Source organism: Argiope bruennichi, chromosome 10 (assembly GCF_947563725.1).
Source record: "Argiope bruennichi chromosome 10, qqArgBrue1.1, whole genome shotgun sequence".
Lineage (NCBI taxonomy): Eukaryota > Metazoa > Arthropoda > Arachnida > Araneae > Araneidae > Argiope > Argiope bruennichi.
Window position 1 is genome coordinate 11,139,687 of NC_079160.1, and position 20,234 is coordinate 11,159,920.

Here is a 20,234-nt window from a genome sequence, read left to right on the forward strand (position 1 = left end):
TTTTTTCCTGTATTTAATAATAAAATCATAACATCGACACCGAAAAAAAAAAGAATCAATAACATTTGCAATGAATAGTTCGACGTTCGTGCTTATAACTTCCTGTCGTATAAGCACACATTTTGCTTTGAACAACCGCGAGAATCTACTTCCTTTTTGTACAGACAGATATTCTTTCAACAAGCTGATGATCTAATGATGAACGGATGCTGATTAAATAAAGAGTTGCTTCTGTCAAACAACGATATCGATTTCTTTTTAAAAATAAACAAGTCTATATCCTTTCCGAGTTATTGTCCTAGCTATAACGTGAGGAAATCAAAACAAATTTGTCCAGCAACAAAATGAAAAATATTACCAATTTTCGCCAAATTCGTTACATTATTCTATTGTTAATTGAATTTTACATTTTTATTTCACAAAAACTTTTGTGGTGTATTTCATAAGTTAGTTCACTATATAAAGGGAAAAAGTTAGGATCAATGCTGTGAAAAACCATCCTCGAAAACATAAAGATGAAAAATTTGGCGCTGGCGAGTCTGTTGTTGGTTTGTGCCGTTGGCGTTCGAGCTGGTAAGGAAGAATGCCGGGAGACTGGAATGAAAATAACTGAAGTACTGAGAAGTAAGCAACATATTCTTTCTTTGAGAATAATATAAAATGGATATTAATAAAATAATTATAAAATACAACTTAAAATTACATTGAACTACGTATATCAATTTAATTCTCAACTGCGGCTGATTTTCTAGTTATTACTTTTACGTATAGGTAGTATAGAAAAAGTATAGTATTCGTCAAAAAATTCGAACTAGATGTTTTAATGAATCTCCACGTGTCACAGATTTGCGATGAGTGAGGATAGAACCTGGGACCTTGTGGTTCGCAGCCCAGTAACCTTATCACAATACAAAAGCAATTGCTTGTGTAACGTAGCTGTTAACTGGCTTATAAGCTTTCAACAGAGACTCTCCCTCCAGTGAGTCGGAGGTGAGACGAACGATATGGTTGTTGAGTGGTGATGTATTAGCTGTTGATTTTAATGTGCATGTACCCATTTGAGTAGCGCCAAGCGTTATGGCGAGCGTGTGTGGGCGAGTGGTTGCTGTTGCGCCAAGTGAGTCTGACGGTTTTGTGTTGCTGCGTCAAGTGAATCTAACACCTTTGGTTTTGCTGTGGGTAGATGGCACCACAACAACTGTACGAAGGTTGAAGGATCATCATCCGAGGTCACCAATGTGACGGATTTGCGATGAGCGAGGATAGAACCTGGGACTTAGTGGTTCGCTGCCCAGTAACATGACCACAATACAAAAGCAATTGCTCGTGTAACGTAGCTTTCACCACACACTTTTTAGACTTCCCTGAGTTCAAAAAAGTAATTTTTAAAAAATGTTAGTCTGTCTGCCTGCGACAAAGATAACTCTAAAACGCTCAGAACTTGACGGTTGAAATCTAGTATAAGGTCTTTACACCAAATTTGCCGATTTCTAATTCAAGTTTTGAGTAAAAAATTCAATTCAAATTTTGAGTAAAACCTGTTCAGATGAAGTCTGTCTGTTCGTCTGTTCGAATATAAGTTAACAGGATAATTACAAAACGATGAGAGGTAGATAAAGTTCGGTACACAGATTTAACATCTATAATATAGACACCTGATAAATTTTGAACCAAATAGGAACGTGATAATTCAAAAACGCAATGACTTAAATATATCAAATTTGGTATTAGTTTTTGTGACTACAAGTGCAGTTTTGCGTCAAATGTTTGTTTCAATTGGTTTAGAAAGACGTATCTAAAACGCAAATTCGATTTTGGATACTATTAACGACTTCCAGCGATTAATCGCCAAATAACAACCAAGGACGGCACGACAGATTCAGAAAAAGGATAAATTTAAGCTAAAAATCAGTATTTCGTAAGTATTCTACGCCAATGCCATATAGAAAATTCTCTAGCATAACAAGTTTATTAGAGAGTATGCGAGAAAGCTTTGGAGAGACCACTGTCGCTGGTTTTTAATGGCTGTTGTTGTCGGTTATCTTGTATTGCAGGAATATAAAATGCATTTAATTTTAATTATATCTCTTGTACATAATATTCATTATTTTCTAAATAAAATATTTTTAAGCTTAAAATGAGATAGATATTGTGTACATAAATCTTCAATAAGGAGTCAAATTATATAAAATAAGAATCACGGAAATCTTAATTACACATTTCATCTAAAACCTAATTGCTTGCCGTATTATGATGTACTTAATTTACCATTCTTATTCGTCATAAAAAATCCACACTCAGCTCTAAAATGAAACTGATGCTGCTGAATTTCAAAATATTGTGAGTATGTCCAACAGGAAGTTAGCTGGATTGAAACATAATAAATAAAATGATAAGACAAAAATTAATTTTGTATTTTGCCAAAAAACATTCGAATACAAATAGAATCTTTGACTAGACTAGAAATGACTATATGACTAGACTTCTTTGACTAGATTTCAATAATGAAAGACAATAAAAGTTAAACACAACGAAAGGACTTTAATTTTATTACGATAATAAAACTATTAAACTTGTGGCAATATATATATATATATATATATATATATATATATATATATATATATATATATATATATATATATATATATATATATATATATATATGTATGTGTGTGTATGTAATGATATTTTAAACTCTAATTTAAATCCAAATAAATTCCCAAAGTATTATCTTAATTCAAGCCATAGTATTCAAGAGAAGCTTTGTAAAAAAGCTTACATTTGCACTTTCACACGCTCCGCGTGACGGGGTAGAAAAATGTCCAGTAAGCACATTCTTTTTAAAAGATTCCTGTGTTCCCTTTACTTGTGATTGACATGCGTCAGAAATCAATATCAAAATCTTAATAATATATTAGCACTGCAAAAAAATATTTTCCCTATCCATATCTCATGTAATATAAAACGAGGGATAATTTATTTTTTGCTTTCTTCCCCATTTCGTCTTTTCTGCCGCGCAGAGAGCGGACGTGCGTTGCCTGCGCCTTCTTGTAAATAAATCATGCCTGCCTCCAGCGAGAGAATAAAACGAAATAAAATTAAAGATACAAAGTCTCTTCACTGCTTGTCGCACCTGCATTCAGTTTCACATAAATTAAATGCTCTCTCTCTCTCTCTCTCTCTCTCACACACACACACACACACACACACACACACACACACACACACACACACACACACACACACACACACACACACACACACACACACACACACACACACACACACACACACACATATATATATATATATATAGACACCCACCCACTAAACAGTTTCAGTAATTAAATATACAAGAATTATCATCTGCTTATTACATTAAAAAATTTAAATCTCTTCCGCTACTAATAATAAAGATAAATTTGTGTGTGTGTGTGTACTGCGCTATACAGGCTCGAACACATTCTCGAGAACTATCAACTTTGGAACTTACTTTGCACTTTATATTTTGCATTGTCAAAATGTACGCCTCAGAAAGATTTTTTTAAAAATCTTAAATTGATTAAAAATTAAGCAAATTTTTGATGTTTTCTCGCTTTAACTTCCAAAAATACTACAGAACAAAAATTTAAAAAAATAATTATAAAGTTATTATTATTTGGTTAAAAACTAGTGTTGTTAAGTCGGAGAAACTTTAGATTCACGTGTTACATCATGTGATACACTGCAATCGTATACTTTATTACATCGAATGACTTCTTATCGAAACTTCAGGTTATTGCAACGTAACATTTTTTGATGCTCCTTTAAAATAATCTCGGAGACATCTATTATAGATACTACATTTTAAGATTATTATTAAAAGTAAATAACAATTACATGCAAAAAAATTATTCCGCATTTTTTCTTACCGAATTTCAATACTTTTTTCAGTGTTAAAAAAACATTTTTTTTTCTTTTCCATTCTTTAGGTAAAGTAGAGGATGGCAGCCTTCCAGAATGTGGTCAAGAAGAAGCAGTAAGTAACGAGAAAATAATATGTAGCGTTTACTCTAATCGTCGCTTTTTAGCTGTTTCCTCAGTCGTTACATTTCAAAATATACTTAAAATTAGAAAATTGCTTTAAATGATGCAAGTAATTATATATCTTTTGAATTAATAAAAAATACCGATAAAAAATTGTAAATTTTAAATTTCTCCATGTCTAATTCATATTTGGAAAAGTGTCTTTTGACGCTGAAATATTTTAATCAATAAAATAAAAAACGCTCCATTTTTCTGCAACTACAGCTCACTAAGCTATGAAACTTTGAATTTTATTATTTTAAGCCAATCAATGTGACCTTCAAACAAGCAACACTACATGATTGGTATGCTTCATCGAGGCGGCAATTGAAATGGTCTAAAATCATCATATTCAAAATTTTAAAGCTTGATCAAATTCGATTTTCTCTTAAAAAAAAATGGAATTTTTTTATGTTTCAAATTAGTGTTTGAAAGATATTTTACTAAATATGATTGAGTGCCCAAAAATTTAGATTACAATTTTCTTTTCAAGAATACATTTATAGAATGAGATAAGAAAAGAAGTTCACATGTCTTTTAAAGCATTCTTTCTGTTGCCAGTCTCTATAGGTTTATAAATTAGCTACTCAGCCAAAATCAAAGTTGACAACCTGTATATTTCCCGAAGATTTCTATTAAATTTTACAAAAAAAAATTTTTTTTATTTGTTCTTTAATAATATGTTGTAATTTAAAAAAATAAATTTATTTTTAATATAAGAGAATCTATATAAAATATTAGGACAAAATTATTTTTCATATTCATTTTTTTTCTTTATTTCTTTTATTCTTTTTCTTTCATTTTTTTTCTTCTGTATAAAGACAGTTTCTCTTGTTTCAAGTCGTGTATTTTAATTGATAAGATTCTTGATCACTTGATGCTCGTCAAATGCTATATTCCAAATTAATTTCGAATTTCAAAATGGACATTTTGCTCAAGATAACCAAAATTGATCCATCAGTACAAGTTTTGGAAACGAGTCATTATAGCTGTTTGATGAAAAGCGCTGGCATGTGTGTCATGCGACAACGAAATCAGCTGAATTGAGCCCATTTGGCATTTTTAACGTCTTTTTAATGCTGCAGTACAAGTCCTGGAATATGCTTTATTTCTCTTGCGTTAAAATAATCACCTTGAATCATTTCAAAAACTTTTTATCTGCAGCTATGTGACGAATCAGTGAAGCTTCTTTATAATGAATAGTGTTTGTTGTACTGCAACAGCAGAATATGAATTGTGTGCTCACAATTATTGTGTTTACAGATTAAGAGACAGTTTTATTTTTTAAAAACGTATTTTTCCAATTTGGAAAGGTCTAAAAAAATGGAGATTTCTCAGAATCAGGCTCACTGGGAGATTATAAAAACCCTGGGACTGGTCAGTTCAAGATTACATTTTTAAGAAGTATTTCGTGTTTGGGATACTAGGTGTGGCACTCTGCGCCTCTAACTAAAATGTCGAAGTCGAATTTTTGCAAGATTACTATACTTTATCTTTATATAAGAGAAAGTAAAAATAATTCAAGAAAATATTATAGCTTTTGTCTATCATCTTGAATTGATGAACTTCAACACAAGTGCCAAATTGATATGAAAGAAAAATGGAGGCCCACGATTCAGAATCATAATTTATGGGTCACAAGGCTCATCTCAAATCCTTTATGTCCCAGAATCTGCACTAGGCGAATGTTCTGGTCTAAACTGGAGTAGGAACTTTTTATCACAGTTAAAAAAATTATTCACATTAATACTCTGTTTTTTATTCCAAACTAGATTTAATTTCTAACTGGTATGGATAAAAATATTGGACTGGATGCATGTTACGTAATTTAAGAGAGCATTATATCTGGTAATATTTACTACAATAAGAATAGTTTTCTCTAATGTTCTTCTTGTTTCTTAATTATTTTACTAAAAGTAGAAAAATTCGAAAAGTAGTTTGACACGAATTTATTGTTTTAGTGTAAAAGCTGCAAACCAAATACTAATCTTTTATATATTTTCGTTTTTGAGTTATCTATTCAGTGATGGATAGACAGACATAACTACAAAAATGACTTCTTTTAGCTTATATAATCTGAAATATGGAAATTCCCCATCCTATCAAGATTGAATTCTTGACACTAGCGTCACTTCCTTTTCTGTTTACTTCATATGCTTTTAAAATGTGAAATGATTTTTCTTACTAATGGATTAAAAATTAATTTATTTTATTTCGAATTTTTCAACTATTTTTTACATCTCTGTATTAAATTTAAACCTCATTTTTGCAATTTTTCTCTCAACCTTGCGCTACTCGTATAGAATCAGAATCGAATGAATCGATTAAATGATACAGAAAATATTCAAACAATGTATTATGGATGAGAATATAAAATTTCAAAACTTTGCTAATATTAGGTGAGAAATAATAAATCGTATTAAATTTATGTGCACGAAACAAGTCAAGTTAGATCAAGGATGTCAAACTAGAGGCTCACAATGAATATCTTTGAAGCTTAGCTAACAAATGGAGAAAAATTTTTGATACCAATTTTGTAATTCTATTTTTACTTTTTCGTATACAAAAGACAGAGAAAGTGTTTTAATCGTCAAAAAATTTGAACTCTAGATTTTGATGAATTTCCAAATTTGAGACTGCCCAGGGCTCGGAAAAAAACCCCCACATTTTTCGAAATTATTAGTTTTTTTATTACAAATATAATTTAAAAACCTTTTGAGTTGGATAGATGAAACGATATAAATTCTTTACACCGAATTTGTAAATTTCTATGAAATTTTATGTACATCTCATAGGGTGAAAGTCTAATTGTACGGCTCTTTGAATATAAATCAACGCGATACATACACAACGAAGAGAGCTATATGGATAAAATTTCAGCGTACAGATTTAACACCTGCAATGTAGGCAGACATCAAATTTTGCGCTAAATCTAACCAGAAGTTGAACGCCTGTCTTCTGTACTTCCAGAAGCACGTGAATGCGATACTCAAACGCGCATTGACTTAAACATATCAAATTTGGCAAGTGATTTTGTGACTACAAGTCTAGTTTGTATAAAATTTTGGTTTCAATCGGTTGGGAAAAATTCGCCTAAAATACAAATTGGATTTTCGGATACTATTAACAATATACCAGGGATTGATCTCCAAAAATCCAAAAATCACTCGATTGATTCAGTAAAAATGCTAAATTCATGCCAAGGATTAATATTTCATAACTATTGTACACCAGTGCCGTGAAAGGCGTTCGCTGAGATAATAGAGAGTAAATGAGAAAGTTTTGGGGAGACTACACGCGGTTGTTAAAATTTCTAACTGTACATAACCGTAACAAGCCACAGCATTCGCCCATAACCAATCACTAGTTATGCTGCATCAGTACACCATTTCCTCTACCAGTTACTTACTTGTGAGACTCCTTTCAGTTCTAGAATTACTGACATTCATTTTGAATTTGCTTTGCAGTTTAATATTTTGGATGAAATATGTCTCGAAAAATATGTGTAGTCGAAAACAACAGACTAAAACACTTTACTACTGTTGTTGTTCATTTTTATAGTGAGGTTTCGAAATAAATTTATGTTTCCATAAATGGAAAGTAGCCTACGTCAGATATTATTTATTTAACCCACACTGGTATTTGAGTTTGACATTCTTAAATTAATAATTATGGTATGAGATGGAGAGACAAAATATGTCCCACGACTGTATAGTCGTGTTCAACGATCATTTGATCGTATACAATGGCCATGGTGACTTATGGCGAGTCTCGGAATCGATAACAGAAGGCTCAAGATATATTTCCACAGTTGTAATACAGCGTCCTCCACCTTGCGTCGAGCAAAAGTTTGTAGAAGGGACTACCAATTCAAGTGTGGTCTGATAGTGACTCAAAACCGGAAAGTTCATACTAAAAAGGTTCTTATGTAGCGTTAAAATAAAGCACATATCACTGAAAGAAGCATAAAACTGTACTCGTCATTAAGATGTCAGCATCCGTAGATAATATTTCTTAATTTTTCATTTAAAAGTCTTTGAAACTCAAGAAGTATATAATATAATAATAATAATTTATAAACATCTGTATTTAATTTTACTTTTTCCAAGCTTGATAAGATGAAATTTTCAAATCAATTTTTCATTCACTTTCTATTATGCTAGAATTTTGAAATTTTGTGTGTTCTCGGTGACAAAATATTAGTTAATTTTTTTTCTGAGCATAAATATTTAGTTAGAATTTAATTAAGAAATTTTGATTCAGCACCAGCGATTCTCTATGGTAATGATTTTGAAAAAAGTTAATTTCGTGATTAAAAAGCGAAAAAAAAAATCTAATATTTAGAACATTAATGAAGGATAACTTTTAAAAACTGTTTTTAATTAACGTTATTAATATATTAATTTTTTTTTATATTTTCTCATTTAGTTCAAAAATGTGATAATGCACTATGGAACTGAAGAAGAAGAAAACCGAATAGTAAGTCTATTGAATCTTAGTTTTGACATTATGTGGTAAAATTCACCTTTTACGCGCGACTTCTAATTCCGTTATACAACTAGTGAATAATGAATATGCAATTTCATAGCCAGGCCTTCATGAAAAGAAAGAGGGAGTGTCAGTGTATAATAAAAATACACTTCATAATTAAATATTACAAAACCTTTACTAATCAGCTGCAATATTTTTGGAAATGGAATGGATGACGGAGATTCTTTTCCAATATGATTTAACAACAACGTAACAATATTTGCCTTCAAACGAATATAAGTTATGCCATATAAACTGCATTTTTATGCCAACAGCATTAAAAATTGTCACGTGACTATATTGCTGATAGCTGCATCTTGCTCTTTTACGTGTTGTCAATTAAATTTCAATGATATTTGCATTTCAATATGAAGATTCTACTAGCACAAAATGGGTGACATTTTTATAATGTTCTATATTCAGAGCGGATATAATTTTGTAAAGATATAATTGAAAAATTGTAGTACATCTCTGTTATTTGAGTAAGCATAAAGTTGTCAGATTTCTCTTAGATAAAATGTAGTTTCTGATACGAGTTTCCTTAATTATTTGGAAGGAATGGAATAAGTCAAAGTGGAGATAAACAACCAGACTGATCAGGGACATCTGGTCATTTTTTACTTCATAAATAACAGCACGAGCTTGTATATAAAGGAGACTACGATACGGAACGAACATTTTGCTATATGTGATTAGTTGAAATTGAAAAGAATAATTCTAAAGTTAATAATCTATACTGAAAAAATCTGTGAAAGTAAGCCTAGTTAATCTTTTTTAGTAATTTTAATTAATTTTTTTATTTGCTAAGGTTAGAAATGTAATTATGGCAACCCCATAATTAGAGACGATACAACATTGTTGCTTGCTTCAAACACTTTTTATATCAGATTTAGTCATTAGCAATGTATTTATCTTGTTTCTAGCTATGTGGAAGCCCGAATTCCTGAAGCAGTACCAGTTTTATTAATGATTTGGATGGAACGGTCTGTCGCTTTTGAATTTCAGTGAACTGTTCAATAGTGAATGATTTGAAGCAGTTTTTTTCTTCTTTGTAATTATAACAAGCACCCTAATTCCAGATAGAGAAACTCCCAAGCCTGGAAGCTAAAAAATAAGTTACGAGTTGCGATTGAATTTTTCATGAGATTCTTAAAGAAATAGACGATTCTATCCAGGATCATCAGCAAAACTTGTATAGATTCAAGAATTCTACAAACTTTACATCATTAGATACAAGCTAAACACTGAGTTAGAGATTATATGGAAGAACTATACGTATTTCAAATTTATAGTACCATTGTGTTGATTTTAATTAAATGGTTGCCACTATTAAATTGCCAGTTCTTGAAAAAATTAAGAGAAGGACAACCAGGGTGTTTCAAAGAAATTTGGGATTTTTAGATGCAATAGAAAACTGTCAACCAGTATTCCTCGCCATTATAGTACAACAAAAATGCAAACATTTATACAGAATGAAGCTGCTTATATAAGAGCATAAATTATATATTATTGAATAAAAAAAGTGGTAATTACTTTGGCATATCTTCTGGGAGTTACATTACATTTAAGTGTTAAATAAGTAATATCTACCGTTTACAGATTTATCTTTTACTTAATTACTGCATTGGCTATTAAATAAGAGATAAATTATATTGCTAATTAGTATTAATTTTTATTTTTAACTGGAAGACGTCTCCGTTTAGGCATGATAATATGTTTTAATAACTTAGATTTGATTGCCATAGATTAACTAACGAAAGGTGTACAAAATCCGATATACATTGGAAGAGTGTTTAAGAAATTTTAAAAAATTATAATTTAATAGCGCTTTTTAGAAGTAAAATTAAAAGTTTTATTTGCAGCAAGATCTTCTCTAACTATTATGTTCAGGAACGCTTAAATCAAAACTAACCATTAAAAATGGATCGAAGCAAAAGATCCACTTACAGAAAAAATTTAATGTCAAACCCAAAATTTAAAAAAAATCTTAAAGAAGATATTGGCAATAATTCCAACTGGAATGTGAGTGGCGAATATAATGAATAGGAATAAAAATTGAATAATAAAAGCTGGAGACGACGGCTCGTTGACTTTTTCTTACAATTCAGCAAACAACGTAACGTAAATAAAATTTAAAATTTGTGATCACACAACTAATTTTCATTCATGCTTAGCATTATTTACATATAACAAAGTAGTCACTTTTAACATTAAAAAATCGTCCCTCTCTGAGTTAGTTGATGTCATAGCAGAAGCTGGATTTGCACTTCCGATAATGACGCATATAAGAAGAAGGAGATATTTTTAAGCTATGCTTTGTATTACCGCCTTTCCTGTCTTTCTTCTATAATAATAACTATTATTACATAATTATTAAACTATTTTATAGGGATGCAAATAAAAAAAATGCTTTCAGTGCATACACATGAATATTTTTAAGATTACAAAAGATTCAACAAATAACAAATGTGTCAAATACGTAATCTGGATTACTATCGATCTTTAAATGATCTTGAGGTTGCAACCGCAGTGTATCTTAATAAACGACTAAATGCACACTTTCATTTCGGACATATCTAATAATAAAATTTTTTCCAGCTATCCTTTGTCAAAACAGATCATTTTATTAAAAATATTTTGAAGTTGTCTCTCTCTTATAAGCTGATGCAGTAAAAGTGGGTAATATTATAAAGCATATGATTATAAAATTCAAATTTAGCTTTCCATTCTCATTCGTTATTTTTTCGTTACAAAATATAAGGAGTGCATCGTAATTGTCAAAAAATTAGAATTCTAGATTTTGATTGAAACATCACATTTTAGACCCTTCTCAGTACCAAAAATACATTTTTGGGAAGTGTCTGCCTATCTGTGACAAATATAAGCAAAAATATTTTGAACTATACAGATGGAATTTGATATATGTTGTTTGTCTTAAATTTGTAGATATCTGCCAAATTTTGAACTAAATCCGTTCAGAGGAAGTCAATCTGTCCGGCTGTTCCAATATAAGTTAACTCGATAACGACAAAATGAAGAGAGTTATATGGATAAAATGCGCAGATTTAACATTTATAGTGCAGACATCTTTCAGATTTGAGCAGATTCGAACAAGGGGTTGACCGCCTGTGAGTCTATTCTTTCAAAAACCTGTAAACTTGTTTAAAATGCAAATTCGGTTTTAGTATACTATTAACCGCATTAATCGCAGAAGAACTCGCCAAGGATCACTCGGAAAGATTCAGTAAATTCACGGCGAAGGTAATACTTCGTAATTATTGCACGCTAGTGCCATACAAGGCTCTCTCTGTAATACATCTTTATTAGAGGGTATGCTGGAAAGTTCTGAAGAGACCACACCCTAGACTATACTTAATTTCTTTATGTGTTTGTATAGTTAATATATTGATTTAATGAGCACATGCTTATTTTAAAAGATGAGTTTTAACTTTTAACTGGAAGAGTATGTTCTCTAAATTTTGATTAATGAGTTATTTAAGTTATATAATTAGTTAATGAATGCTTAAACATGCGCTCATTATTCTTGTACGAATATCTCATTTTAATGGCATCCAAATTCAATTAATGAACTTGGAACAAATAAAAGTATCTATTAAATATATCAAATTTAATGGAATTCAATAAAATCCTTGTTTTTATAACCACATTTTTTTTGTAAAATAGGACCCAATAAAAGAACAAATCCTAACATAATTTTGCTGGATACACCCTAATAATATACTTATCCTATGTCCAAAATAAACCCTTTTTGGTTATAAGTCGTATTGCCGCAAGATTTATCTGAGTTCATATGCAACAGTCAGCTGCAGGACAATATGACGAGAAGTGGTCATTTAAAGAGATTTCTATTGAAAGAAATGAGAGATTATAGCTTTCAAGAAATGAAGTCATAAAAGTATCAGGCCGGCTTTCAAAGCGGTGTTTCGGGAAGCAATATATGGATTTGAATCAATGCAAATGTTTATGCCTGGCTCAGAATTTTTTTTTTTTATAGAAAATCAATGTGACACGAATAAATAATATCGAAACAAATGTAAATGGAACATGAAAAAATAAGGTATACCCTCCTGCAAATAAACCTTTATACGCTTTATAGAAGAAATAAAATTCGGTTTTCATTTCAGAAAAATATGATGAACTAAACAATTCATTTATCGATTTTATAGACTGAATTCAAGGAACGATATAATGGAGCAACTGACGATGAAAAGAAGGAAATAAAAGTGAGTACTTAATTTTTCCCAGTCTTTTATTTTATTATCTATTTTCGCAGGGTTCAAACCATCAGAATGTCTAAACTCTGACTTCAAATATACCAGTGATATTTTCTCTTTTGATTCGATTTGAGTGCTAGTTGGTAAGTTATGTGTTTACTGTCGTTGAATAGTAACAACTGAGTATGCTTAGTGAAATGGAATGCTGTTGACGGATTAGATCCAAAAGCTGAAGGTGATCACAATTTTTTATGTAAAGAATGCAAAGAACGTACTAAATTCAATTACATGACTTGCAACGTTTCTGAGTAATTGCGTTCACGTACTCGTGAATAAATAGATCGGTGGAATATATGTACATTTTTAGTACAAATTTGATGCACTGCTACCATTTTGAGGATGAAATCAATCGTGTTAAACTTCATCTATCAAATTTGTTGCATATTATATTCTGCGGTTAATTTGTATGATATGATAGAAGAAGCAATGGGTAGTTTTGGAAAGTTCGTAAACAGTGTCTTCTTCCCAATGTCTCGTGAGTTCTAGAAAACCGTGGAATTTTTTTTTATCCTATAGAAAAATAAAATTGAAAACATTTTGTAACACATTTGATTGTAAATATCACTTCCATAAATATTTTCTGTCGATTTATATTGAATTATAATCTGCTGAACTTGTTTAAACGAATTAATGGCAAGACGTTTCTTGTTTTATCTTTTCTGTTTTACTAAACGAGACAACATTACGAACCTCTTTATGCCATCTTTTGACAAACAAAAATATCTGTCCGAGAAATTTTCAAGTTCTACTTCGTGGAATAATGACGTTAATATGGTAGTTCCCTTTTCATTTAAACAAGCCTTATTCCTAATGAACCAAGCAAAAGTTTCTAGTGTTAATAAGAGAGAATTACTGGTATTGGATTAGATACATCATAACTCTAATACTATTATATATTTGAGCCGACAAACCAAAAATTTATCTCGTAATGATATAAATTTGATTTTTAAAATCATTTTTAAAGATTTTGCAGTTAGACAAAAGAAGCTTACATTAAGATAAATTAATATTTTAACAAATTAATAATAATAAAAAAAACGACAATCTTGTAGAAAGAACTTCTTTGGTGAAAATTCATTTTATTAAAATAATTTAAAGAAAAGATTTGGTGAATTTATTTTGTTCTTTTTGTTTAAAAGATGCTGATGATGAACCGCAAATTGTTGTCTAAATTGGACTTTTTAAATCAAAAGGCCAATATGCAAGGAAAAGCAAGGAAATGAAGGAAAGGAAAGGCAAGGATATGCAAGGAAATGAAGAACCATTGAGTTTAAGAGCTTTTCAAAATAATTTGAAAAGCTCTTAAACTCAATGGTACTTCATTTTCTGCTTCACTTGAAAGATAAGTGTAATAACAAAATAAATGATTTGCGCCAAAATTTAAATTGAATTTTTGCCATGAATATTTAAAAATAATTTACAAACAAAATTTAGCTACAGTTGATAATATTAAGGGAATAAACAATAATCTATTATAAATCTAAACTGTACAAATGACTCACTGTCTGTGTGCACTTCACTCTTCAAATTTATTCAGTCCATCGAAAATGGAGGGTCTTATCAGAAAAGATTTTGTTTTGGTTTAGGTTTAGTTATATTAACGTCCCGTTTGAAGCAACACTTAGGCTATTTTGGGACGGACTTCGTAATTTTGAACCGCGCTCAGATGACGAGGACGACACCTGAGCTGGCACCCCCCTCTCCACACCACACCACATCAGCGGGAGGACGTTTATCCCTGACGGATTTAACGTGCAGCAGACCCCCGACGGTTCTTCGGTGGAATCGGGTCTCGAACGTAAAACCCTCCTGTTCCGAAGCCGAGACCATACCAACAGGCCACTGCGGCCATTGTCAGTAAAGGTATCTATCCATTCAGAATAGAATCAAAGGGGGCGTTATCTATTGTTAGACCTGTGAAATTACCGGTTTGCAGGGAGGGTTTAGAGGAATAGGCCATACAGGAAATCCTGTTAACAGGGATCTTCTGTATGGCTGCAGTTGCTCTGCTCACAATCTTATTGAAAGATTTAATAGCAAATTTTCAAAAATATACTTTAATTACAGTGAGCTTCAGAATTTTATAGATATTAGCTTTTTTAATGTGCAGCTAAACAATAGAAACAACTCAGGAAATAGGATATTATATTCTCTGGTAATTCTCATAAATTTAAAACGCGACAATCCAAAGAAGAAAAAACATTAAAGACATTTATGGTTAAAAAAGAACAAGCACTAAGGCTGCAAAAATTTGTACTTTAAATGAAAAAATAATAAAAAGAAAAAATGATACTGTGCATAAAATGTCATGCTTATGTCCATACATACTGCGCTGATGGAAATATGAGATTAAAAAAATACTTTTGTTTTAAATGTTCTTAAAAATTAATTGTTCGATTTCAACAATTGATATAAAGTTTGGAAAACTTTGTGAATTGGATTGGCAACACACATTTTTATACACTCCCCCCCCCTACTTTAAAGTGTGTACTTCTTTTAAAATAATAATTCTGTTGTTTTGTAGAAAAATGAGTTAAAAAAATTATGTTACTTTTTTAAATGGAAATTACTTTTCTAAACTCTTAAACTTCTCTCCAAATTCGGCTATTTTCCCCTTACGTTTCTTTCTTCTAAAAATATTTATTATTTTTATCTTCATTTATTATATTTCATTATTGTTACAATAAATATTGAGAATTTTCATATCATTTTCTCTTTAATGTGAGTTTATTTTTTCTCTCAATCAAGTAATTTTACAAACTGCTTTACTTACTAAAAGTGTATTTTCTAGGAATGTATGGCAGAATTGATGAAAGTTGGTTCTGAAGAAGTGAAAGATATACCAGAAGATTGTCAAGAGTTGATTGATATATTCTGCGATGAGTTGACAAATGGATCTTAAGCAAATTTTCGATAGAGTTGTCAATTTCGTTTTTGAATGAAGTCTCTTTCTGAGATCAAGATATAACGAATAGGGTTAATGCAATGCTTTGTTCCATATAAAGTTATTATTACCAATTTAATGTTTTATTTTTCAACCATTTCTCAAACATAATCACAGGAACAGAGTGTTTTAGGTGTGAGTTTTAAAATTGAAATATTCATACCAGTATTGTAATGACAGGGTGAGGAAAATATAGATGTCCAGAGCGCCAATATCGGACTGATCATTTATACCACATTTACGACGATTCTCTCGATAAATTTCTTTCTAAAAATACACCAGCAGCACCAATCCCTCTTCTCCCACCTCTACCCGATTCCCCCTCCGAGACCTCTTCTTACATAGACCGACCGCGGCTGAGTGAGTAATGATACAAAACTGAATGAGTAATAATATTGATGATTATGCTTGTATTGCCAATAAGGTTTCAGGAAGAATGATGACAAATCAACCCTCGTCGCAAACATGATGCTTAAATTCCAGATCTATTTATTCTCACTAAAAGAGAATTATATAAGACCATATACATAATCTACAAAAGAAATAATAAAATACATGAGTGTACTATGAAGCCACCAAGGCGGCTTTCATTCATTCGTTTCACTAGCTTGCCACGCGAGCAATATCACACTTGCACGTATTTAAAATGGCGCTCAACAGCGCCATCTGGGAGAGCAGAAATCTGTATAATTTCCCATCTGAGCACACGAGTTCACTTATCTTAGAATTCAATAAAAATTTATACAGAAAAGAAGAAACTACAAAGAGTATCATATCAAACAAATAAAATACAAAATCTTTTGTCTACGACAAAAAAAAATGTCTAGATTTTAAAAGTGTGAAGACAAATAATTACCGTATCAATACTGTTGAAAAAAAATTAATAATAAGGATAATTATTAATTTATCCTTTTTTTCAATGCGCTTCAATTAACAAAAGGAACAAATTTCAAGATCACAAATAAACTGAACCGAGCATTTTATGTTCCCTCAAGTGGTTTAAATAATAAGAAAATGTACCTTTCCATATCATCCAAGATGTTTACCATCATCCACATATTTTTGGTTTAACATTCATTATTGATTAAAATAATGTCATTCACCTTAAGAAATCGTGTTTATCGATGGAGAGATAGGGAAGCGCCAATTCTGAATGCCGATATTCTTTTCTCTTCCAGAAATGATTAAAAAATTTGAGGATATTTAAATCTCTTAACCAAAGAATTTCTTGCTACTTTTAAATTGCTGTTTAATGAATAAAAACACGATTTTTTTTCCAACTAGAAAATTAGAAGGAATAAGTGCAGAAAACTCTGAAAGTTCAAAGTCAGTTGCGTAAAGATCAGTAATTAACCATGGCTTCAGTTTCTAAAAACAAAACTTCCAATGTCTTAAAAGAAAGAGATAATTTATCGATAATTTTCTTTAAAGAAGAATTAAGTGTCTCTCTCAAAATCCTTCCCATTATGGACTCGAGTTGAACTGCTATTAATTTTCAAACAACAGTCTTTGGAGCAACTATGATTTTAAATCCAAGATTATTTATATAATTCCACCATTCTCTTAACTGAATTTTCCCATATGAAATGAAACCTCCTCTATTTCTATTTTTGTAAACAGCTCACTGTCAAACTGTAAATTACTAATAAGTTTTTAACAGATTCTTTCACATTCCTTTAAACCATTTGGAAATTATTTATCCCATTTAAGACCTTTGCACAATTCTAGCATGAGAATATTTACTTTGTTTATAAAGGGACTAATTAATTAATATAAAATCTAAAATATTATTCTCTGTAAGCGTCGCTTGGTAATTCGGTTGTTGATTCCAGATTCGAAGGAATATCTAAAATCCCATAAATTTAATTTAACACATTGAGTACTGATTTATTTGAATAAGTTTTTGCGTTTGGATTTAATTTGCTGATGCGCGAATTGTATATTGCTACGGATCTGTAAATCTGTCTTTTCAGCGATGCCATTAAAACAGCAAAGAAACAAATCAAAGTAAAATGGCAAAGGATAACGAATGTGTAATATTGTTTGCTCGCCTCTTTAGTATTATCTGATTCTAATAATAAAGGAATAGGAACCCTTCTTGACCAAGTAACTAAGAGCTGCGTCTCTATTATTCCTTTAAAGATTTCACTGGTAAAAAAAACAGAGATTCAAAGAAATTAGATGCTTCATTCGAATTTGGATACAAAAAATATAGGATCTTTCAGTACAGGATCTACGTAGTTAATAATTCCTGGTAAATCTTCAATAATTTTAACTTTTTTTAGACCTTGTGAGAAATAAGATACTTACATAAAAAGAGATTACTTTATTTTGAAATAGTAAACAGTATTCAAAGTTATGCTCTGAAATCACAAAGCAGAGGACTATATTACCAACGAATCAGAAGGTTGTTTCCAAGGAATTCCTGAAAATTCTGAACAATTTATGCATATTTTAAAGAATTTTTCTGTCCAAATTTTCCAGACTGGTATCCTTATAGTGAGAAAATTATATGATCTGAGAAGGAATACGTTTCCCATTTGAGTTCTGAATTTGGACAACAAACAATAAGAACCTGTTATTGAAATATGTGGGACAGTAGCAAATAGCATCAATTATCTTCAAGAATTTTCTGAAATCCGTCATCTTTTAAACAGCTTGAAGAATTTTAAGGATTTAGCGAAGAGTTGTGAAAAACAATTCGAAAATTATTGAAAGAATTTCTGAGATCGTTGTTTTTACTTTCTCGCATAAGTAGTATACAGGAAGTATAGTAATCGTCAAAAAAATTCGAACACGAGATTTTGACAAATCACCACGTTTTAGATAACGTGAATATAACTAGAAAAAAAACTCTTTAAGCTAGACAGTTGAAATTTGGTATCTGGTCTTTCTACTAAATTTATCTTTGATTTCGACTTTAACTTTAAAATCTAAATTTATCTTTGATTTGACTTTAACTTTGATTTTTTAAAATTAAATTTTGAGTAAAATCCTGTCAGAGAAAGTCTGTATGTCTCGCTGTTTGAATATAATTTAACACTATAATTAGAAAAAAAAAGTTGGACTGATAAAATTTGATACACAGAATTAACATCTACACTCTAGACACCTTCCAAATTTTGAGCCAAATGCCACAAAGAATTGACCGTCTGTCGGTCTATACTTTCAGAAACCTCTAAACAGAATAGCTGAAAAACGCACCGATTTCAATATGTACAATTTGATATGGGCTATTGTGATTCTGCTTGAAATTTATTGTTTCAGTTGGTTGAGGAAAAACGTCTAAAACACAAATTCGATTTTCGGATACTATAAAATAACTGCCACGGATGATCGCCAAATAACTCGCTAAGAATTACAAGATAGATTCAGTATAAGGGTTATATTCACGCCAAAGGTTGATATTTCGTAACTACTGTACGTCAATGCCATGCAACGCTGTCTCTGGGATAACACCTTTATTAGAGAGTATGCGAGAAAATATTGGAGAGGTCACTCTCTCAGGTTATATTTATGACGCCGAAGTTGATGATTGTAATATGATGGAACATAAAATTAAAGCAGATGGTCACCCACTAATCAAGTGCCATTCCGAGACATTTGCCTTTTGTAAAGAAAGGAAGATGAGCTCTGCTAATGGAATAATCGAACAATTTTCGATTGCAAAAATGATTAATTGGCCAACTCTGTGTTTATTACAGGCAAGAAAACGAAATGACGAAAGTGAATAGTTACCTTCGGTCATAAACAAACGGCAATCTGCCTGGATTAAACGGACGACAACAGAATTAATTAGAAGGGAAGTGTTACGTATCTGAAACATCTATTTCCTGTCTAAACTTCTTAGTATTTGAGTAATATTTGCAGTTCTCCATACACGGCATTCTAGACAGGATATCAGTATTTACGAGGCTGGATTTCGAAATGGTATCATATCATATGTTGATTTTGATATAGTGAGTTTTATAGCCTTCAGATTCCTCCAATTTCAAAAGCCATCCTATGGGAATACAATTAATTAAATTCTGTTTCTTTTAAGTAGTAATGGAAGTGTTTTGTAGAATTTATAATGGCTATTAATTACTTACATGGTACACAATAATTTTTCCAGGTTTACACACGATTTTGCTGAAGTAGGTGTGACATGTTCCTGTCTTTCAATCATCTGACAAATTACATCTTTTATTCCCTCATTTATCTAAATCTGTTAAGAATCCCTGTAATTCTTTCTTTATAGCAGTAAACAATATTACAGATTTATAGTAATATATAGAAAAGAGATTTTTCAATTTTGAACGGCGAATTAAACTCTACATCCGTAACTTAGGCAAAACAAATCTATGATGGACCTCAGTTGTCAGAAAATGTACTTTGTCCTCATTTTGGAACCCATT

General features: G+C 30.9%; 1 protein-coding gene across 1 annotated transcript; it reads left to right on the forward strand.

Annotated features, from left to right (window-relative positions):
* Window positions 1-471: 471 nt before the first annotated feature.
* LOC129989192 (uncharacterized) lies at window positions 472-15,911 on the forward strand. Its single transcript, XM_056097571.1, has 5 exons — window positions 472-624; window positions 3,975-4,021; window positions 8,497-8,547; window positions 12,786-12,842; window positions 15,685-15,911. The coding sequence occupies exons 1-5, from the start codon at window positions 516-518 to the stop codon at window positions 15,793-15,795; spliced, it is 375 nt and encodes a 124-aa protein (XP_055953546.1). The 5' UTR covers window positions 472-515; the 3' UTR covers window positions 15,796-15,911.
* The last annotated feature ends 4,323 nt before the right edge of the window (window positions 15,912-20,234 follow it).

Coding starts and splice junctions, on each gene's coding strand:
- LOC129989192 (XM_056097571.1), top strand. CDS start 516: ATGAAAAATTTGGCGCTGGCGAGTCTGTTGTTGGTTTGTGCCGTTGGC. Junction 8,548..12,785: donor AAGAAGAAGAAAACCGAATA/GTAAGTCTATTG, acceptor TCGATTTTATAG/ACTGAATTCAAGGAACGATA. Junction 12,843..15,684: donor ATGAAAAGAAGGAAATAAAA/GTGAGTACTTAA, acceptor TGTATTTTCTAG/GAATGTATGGCAGAATTGAT.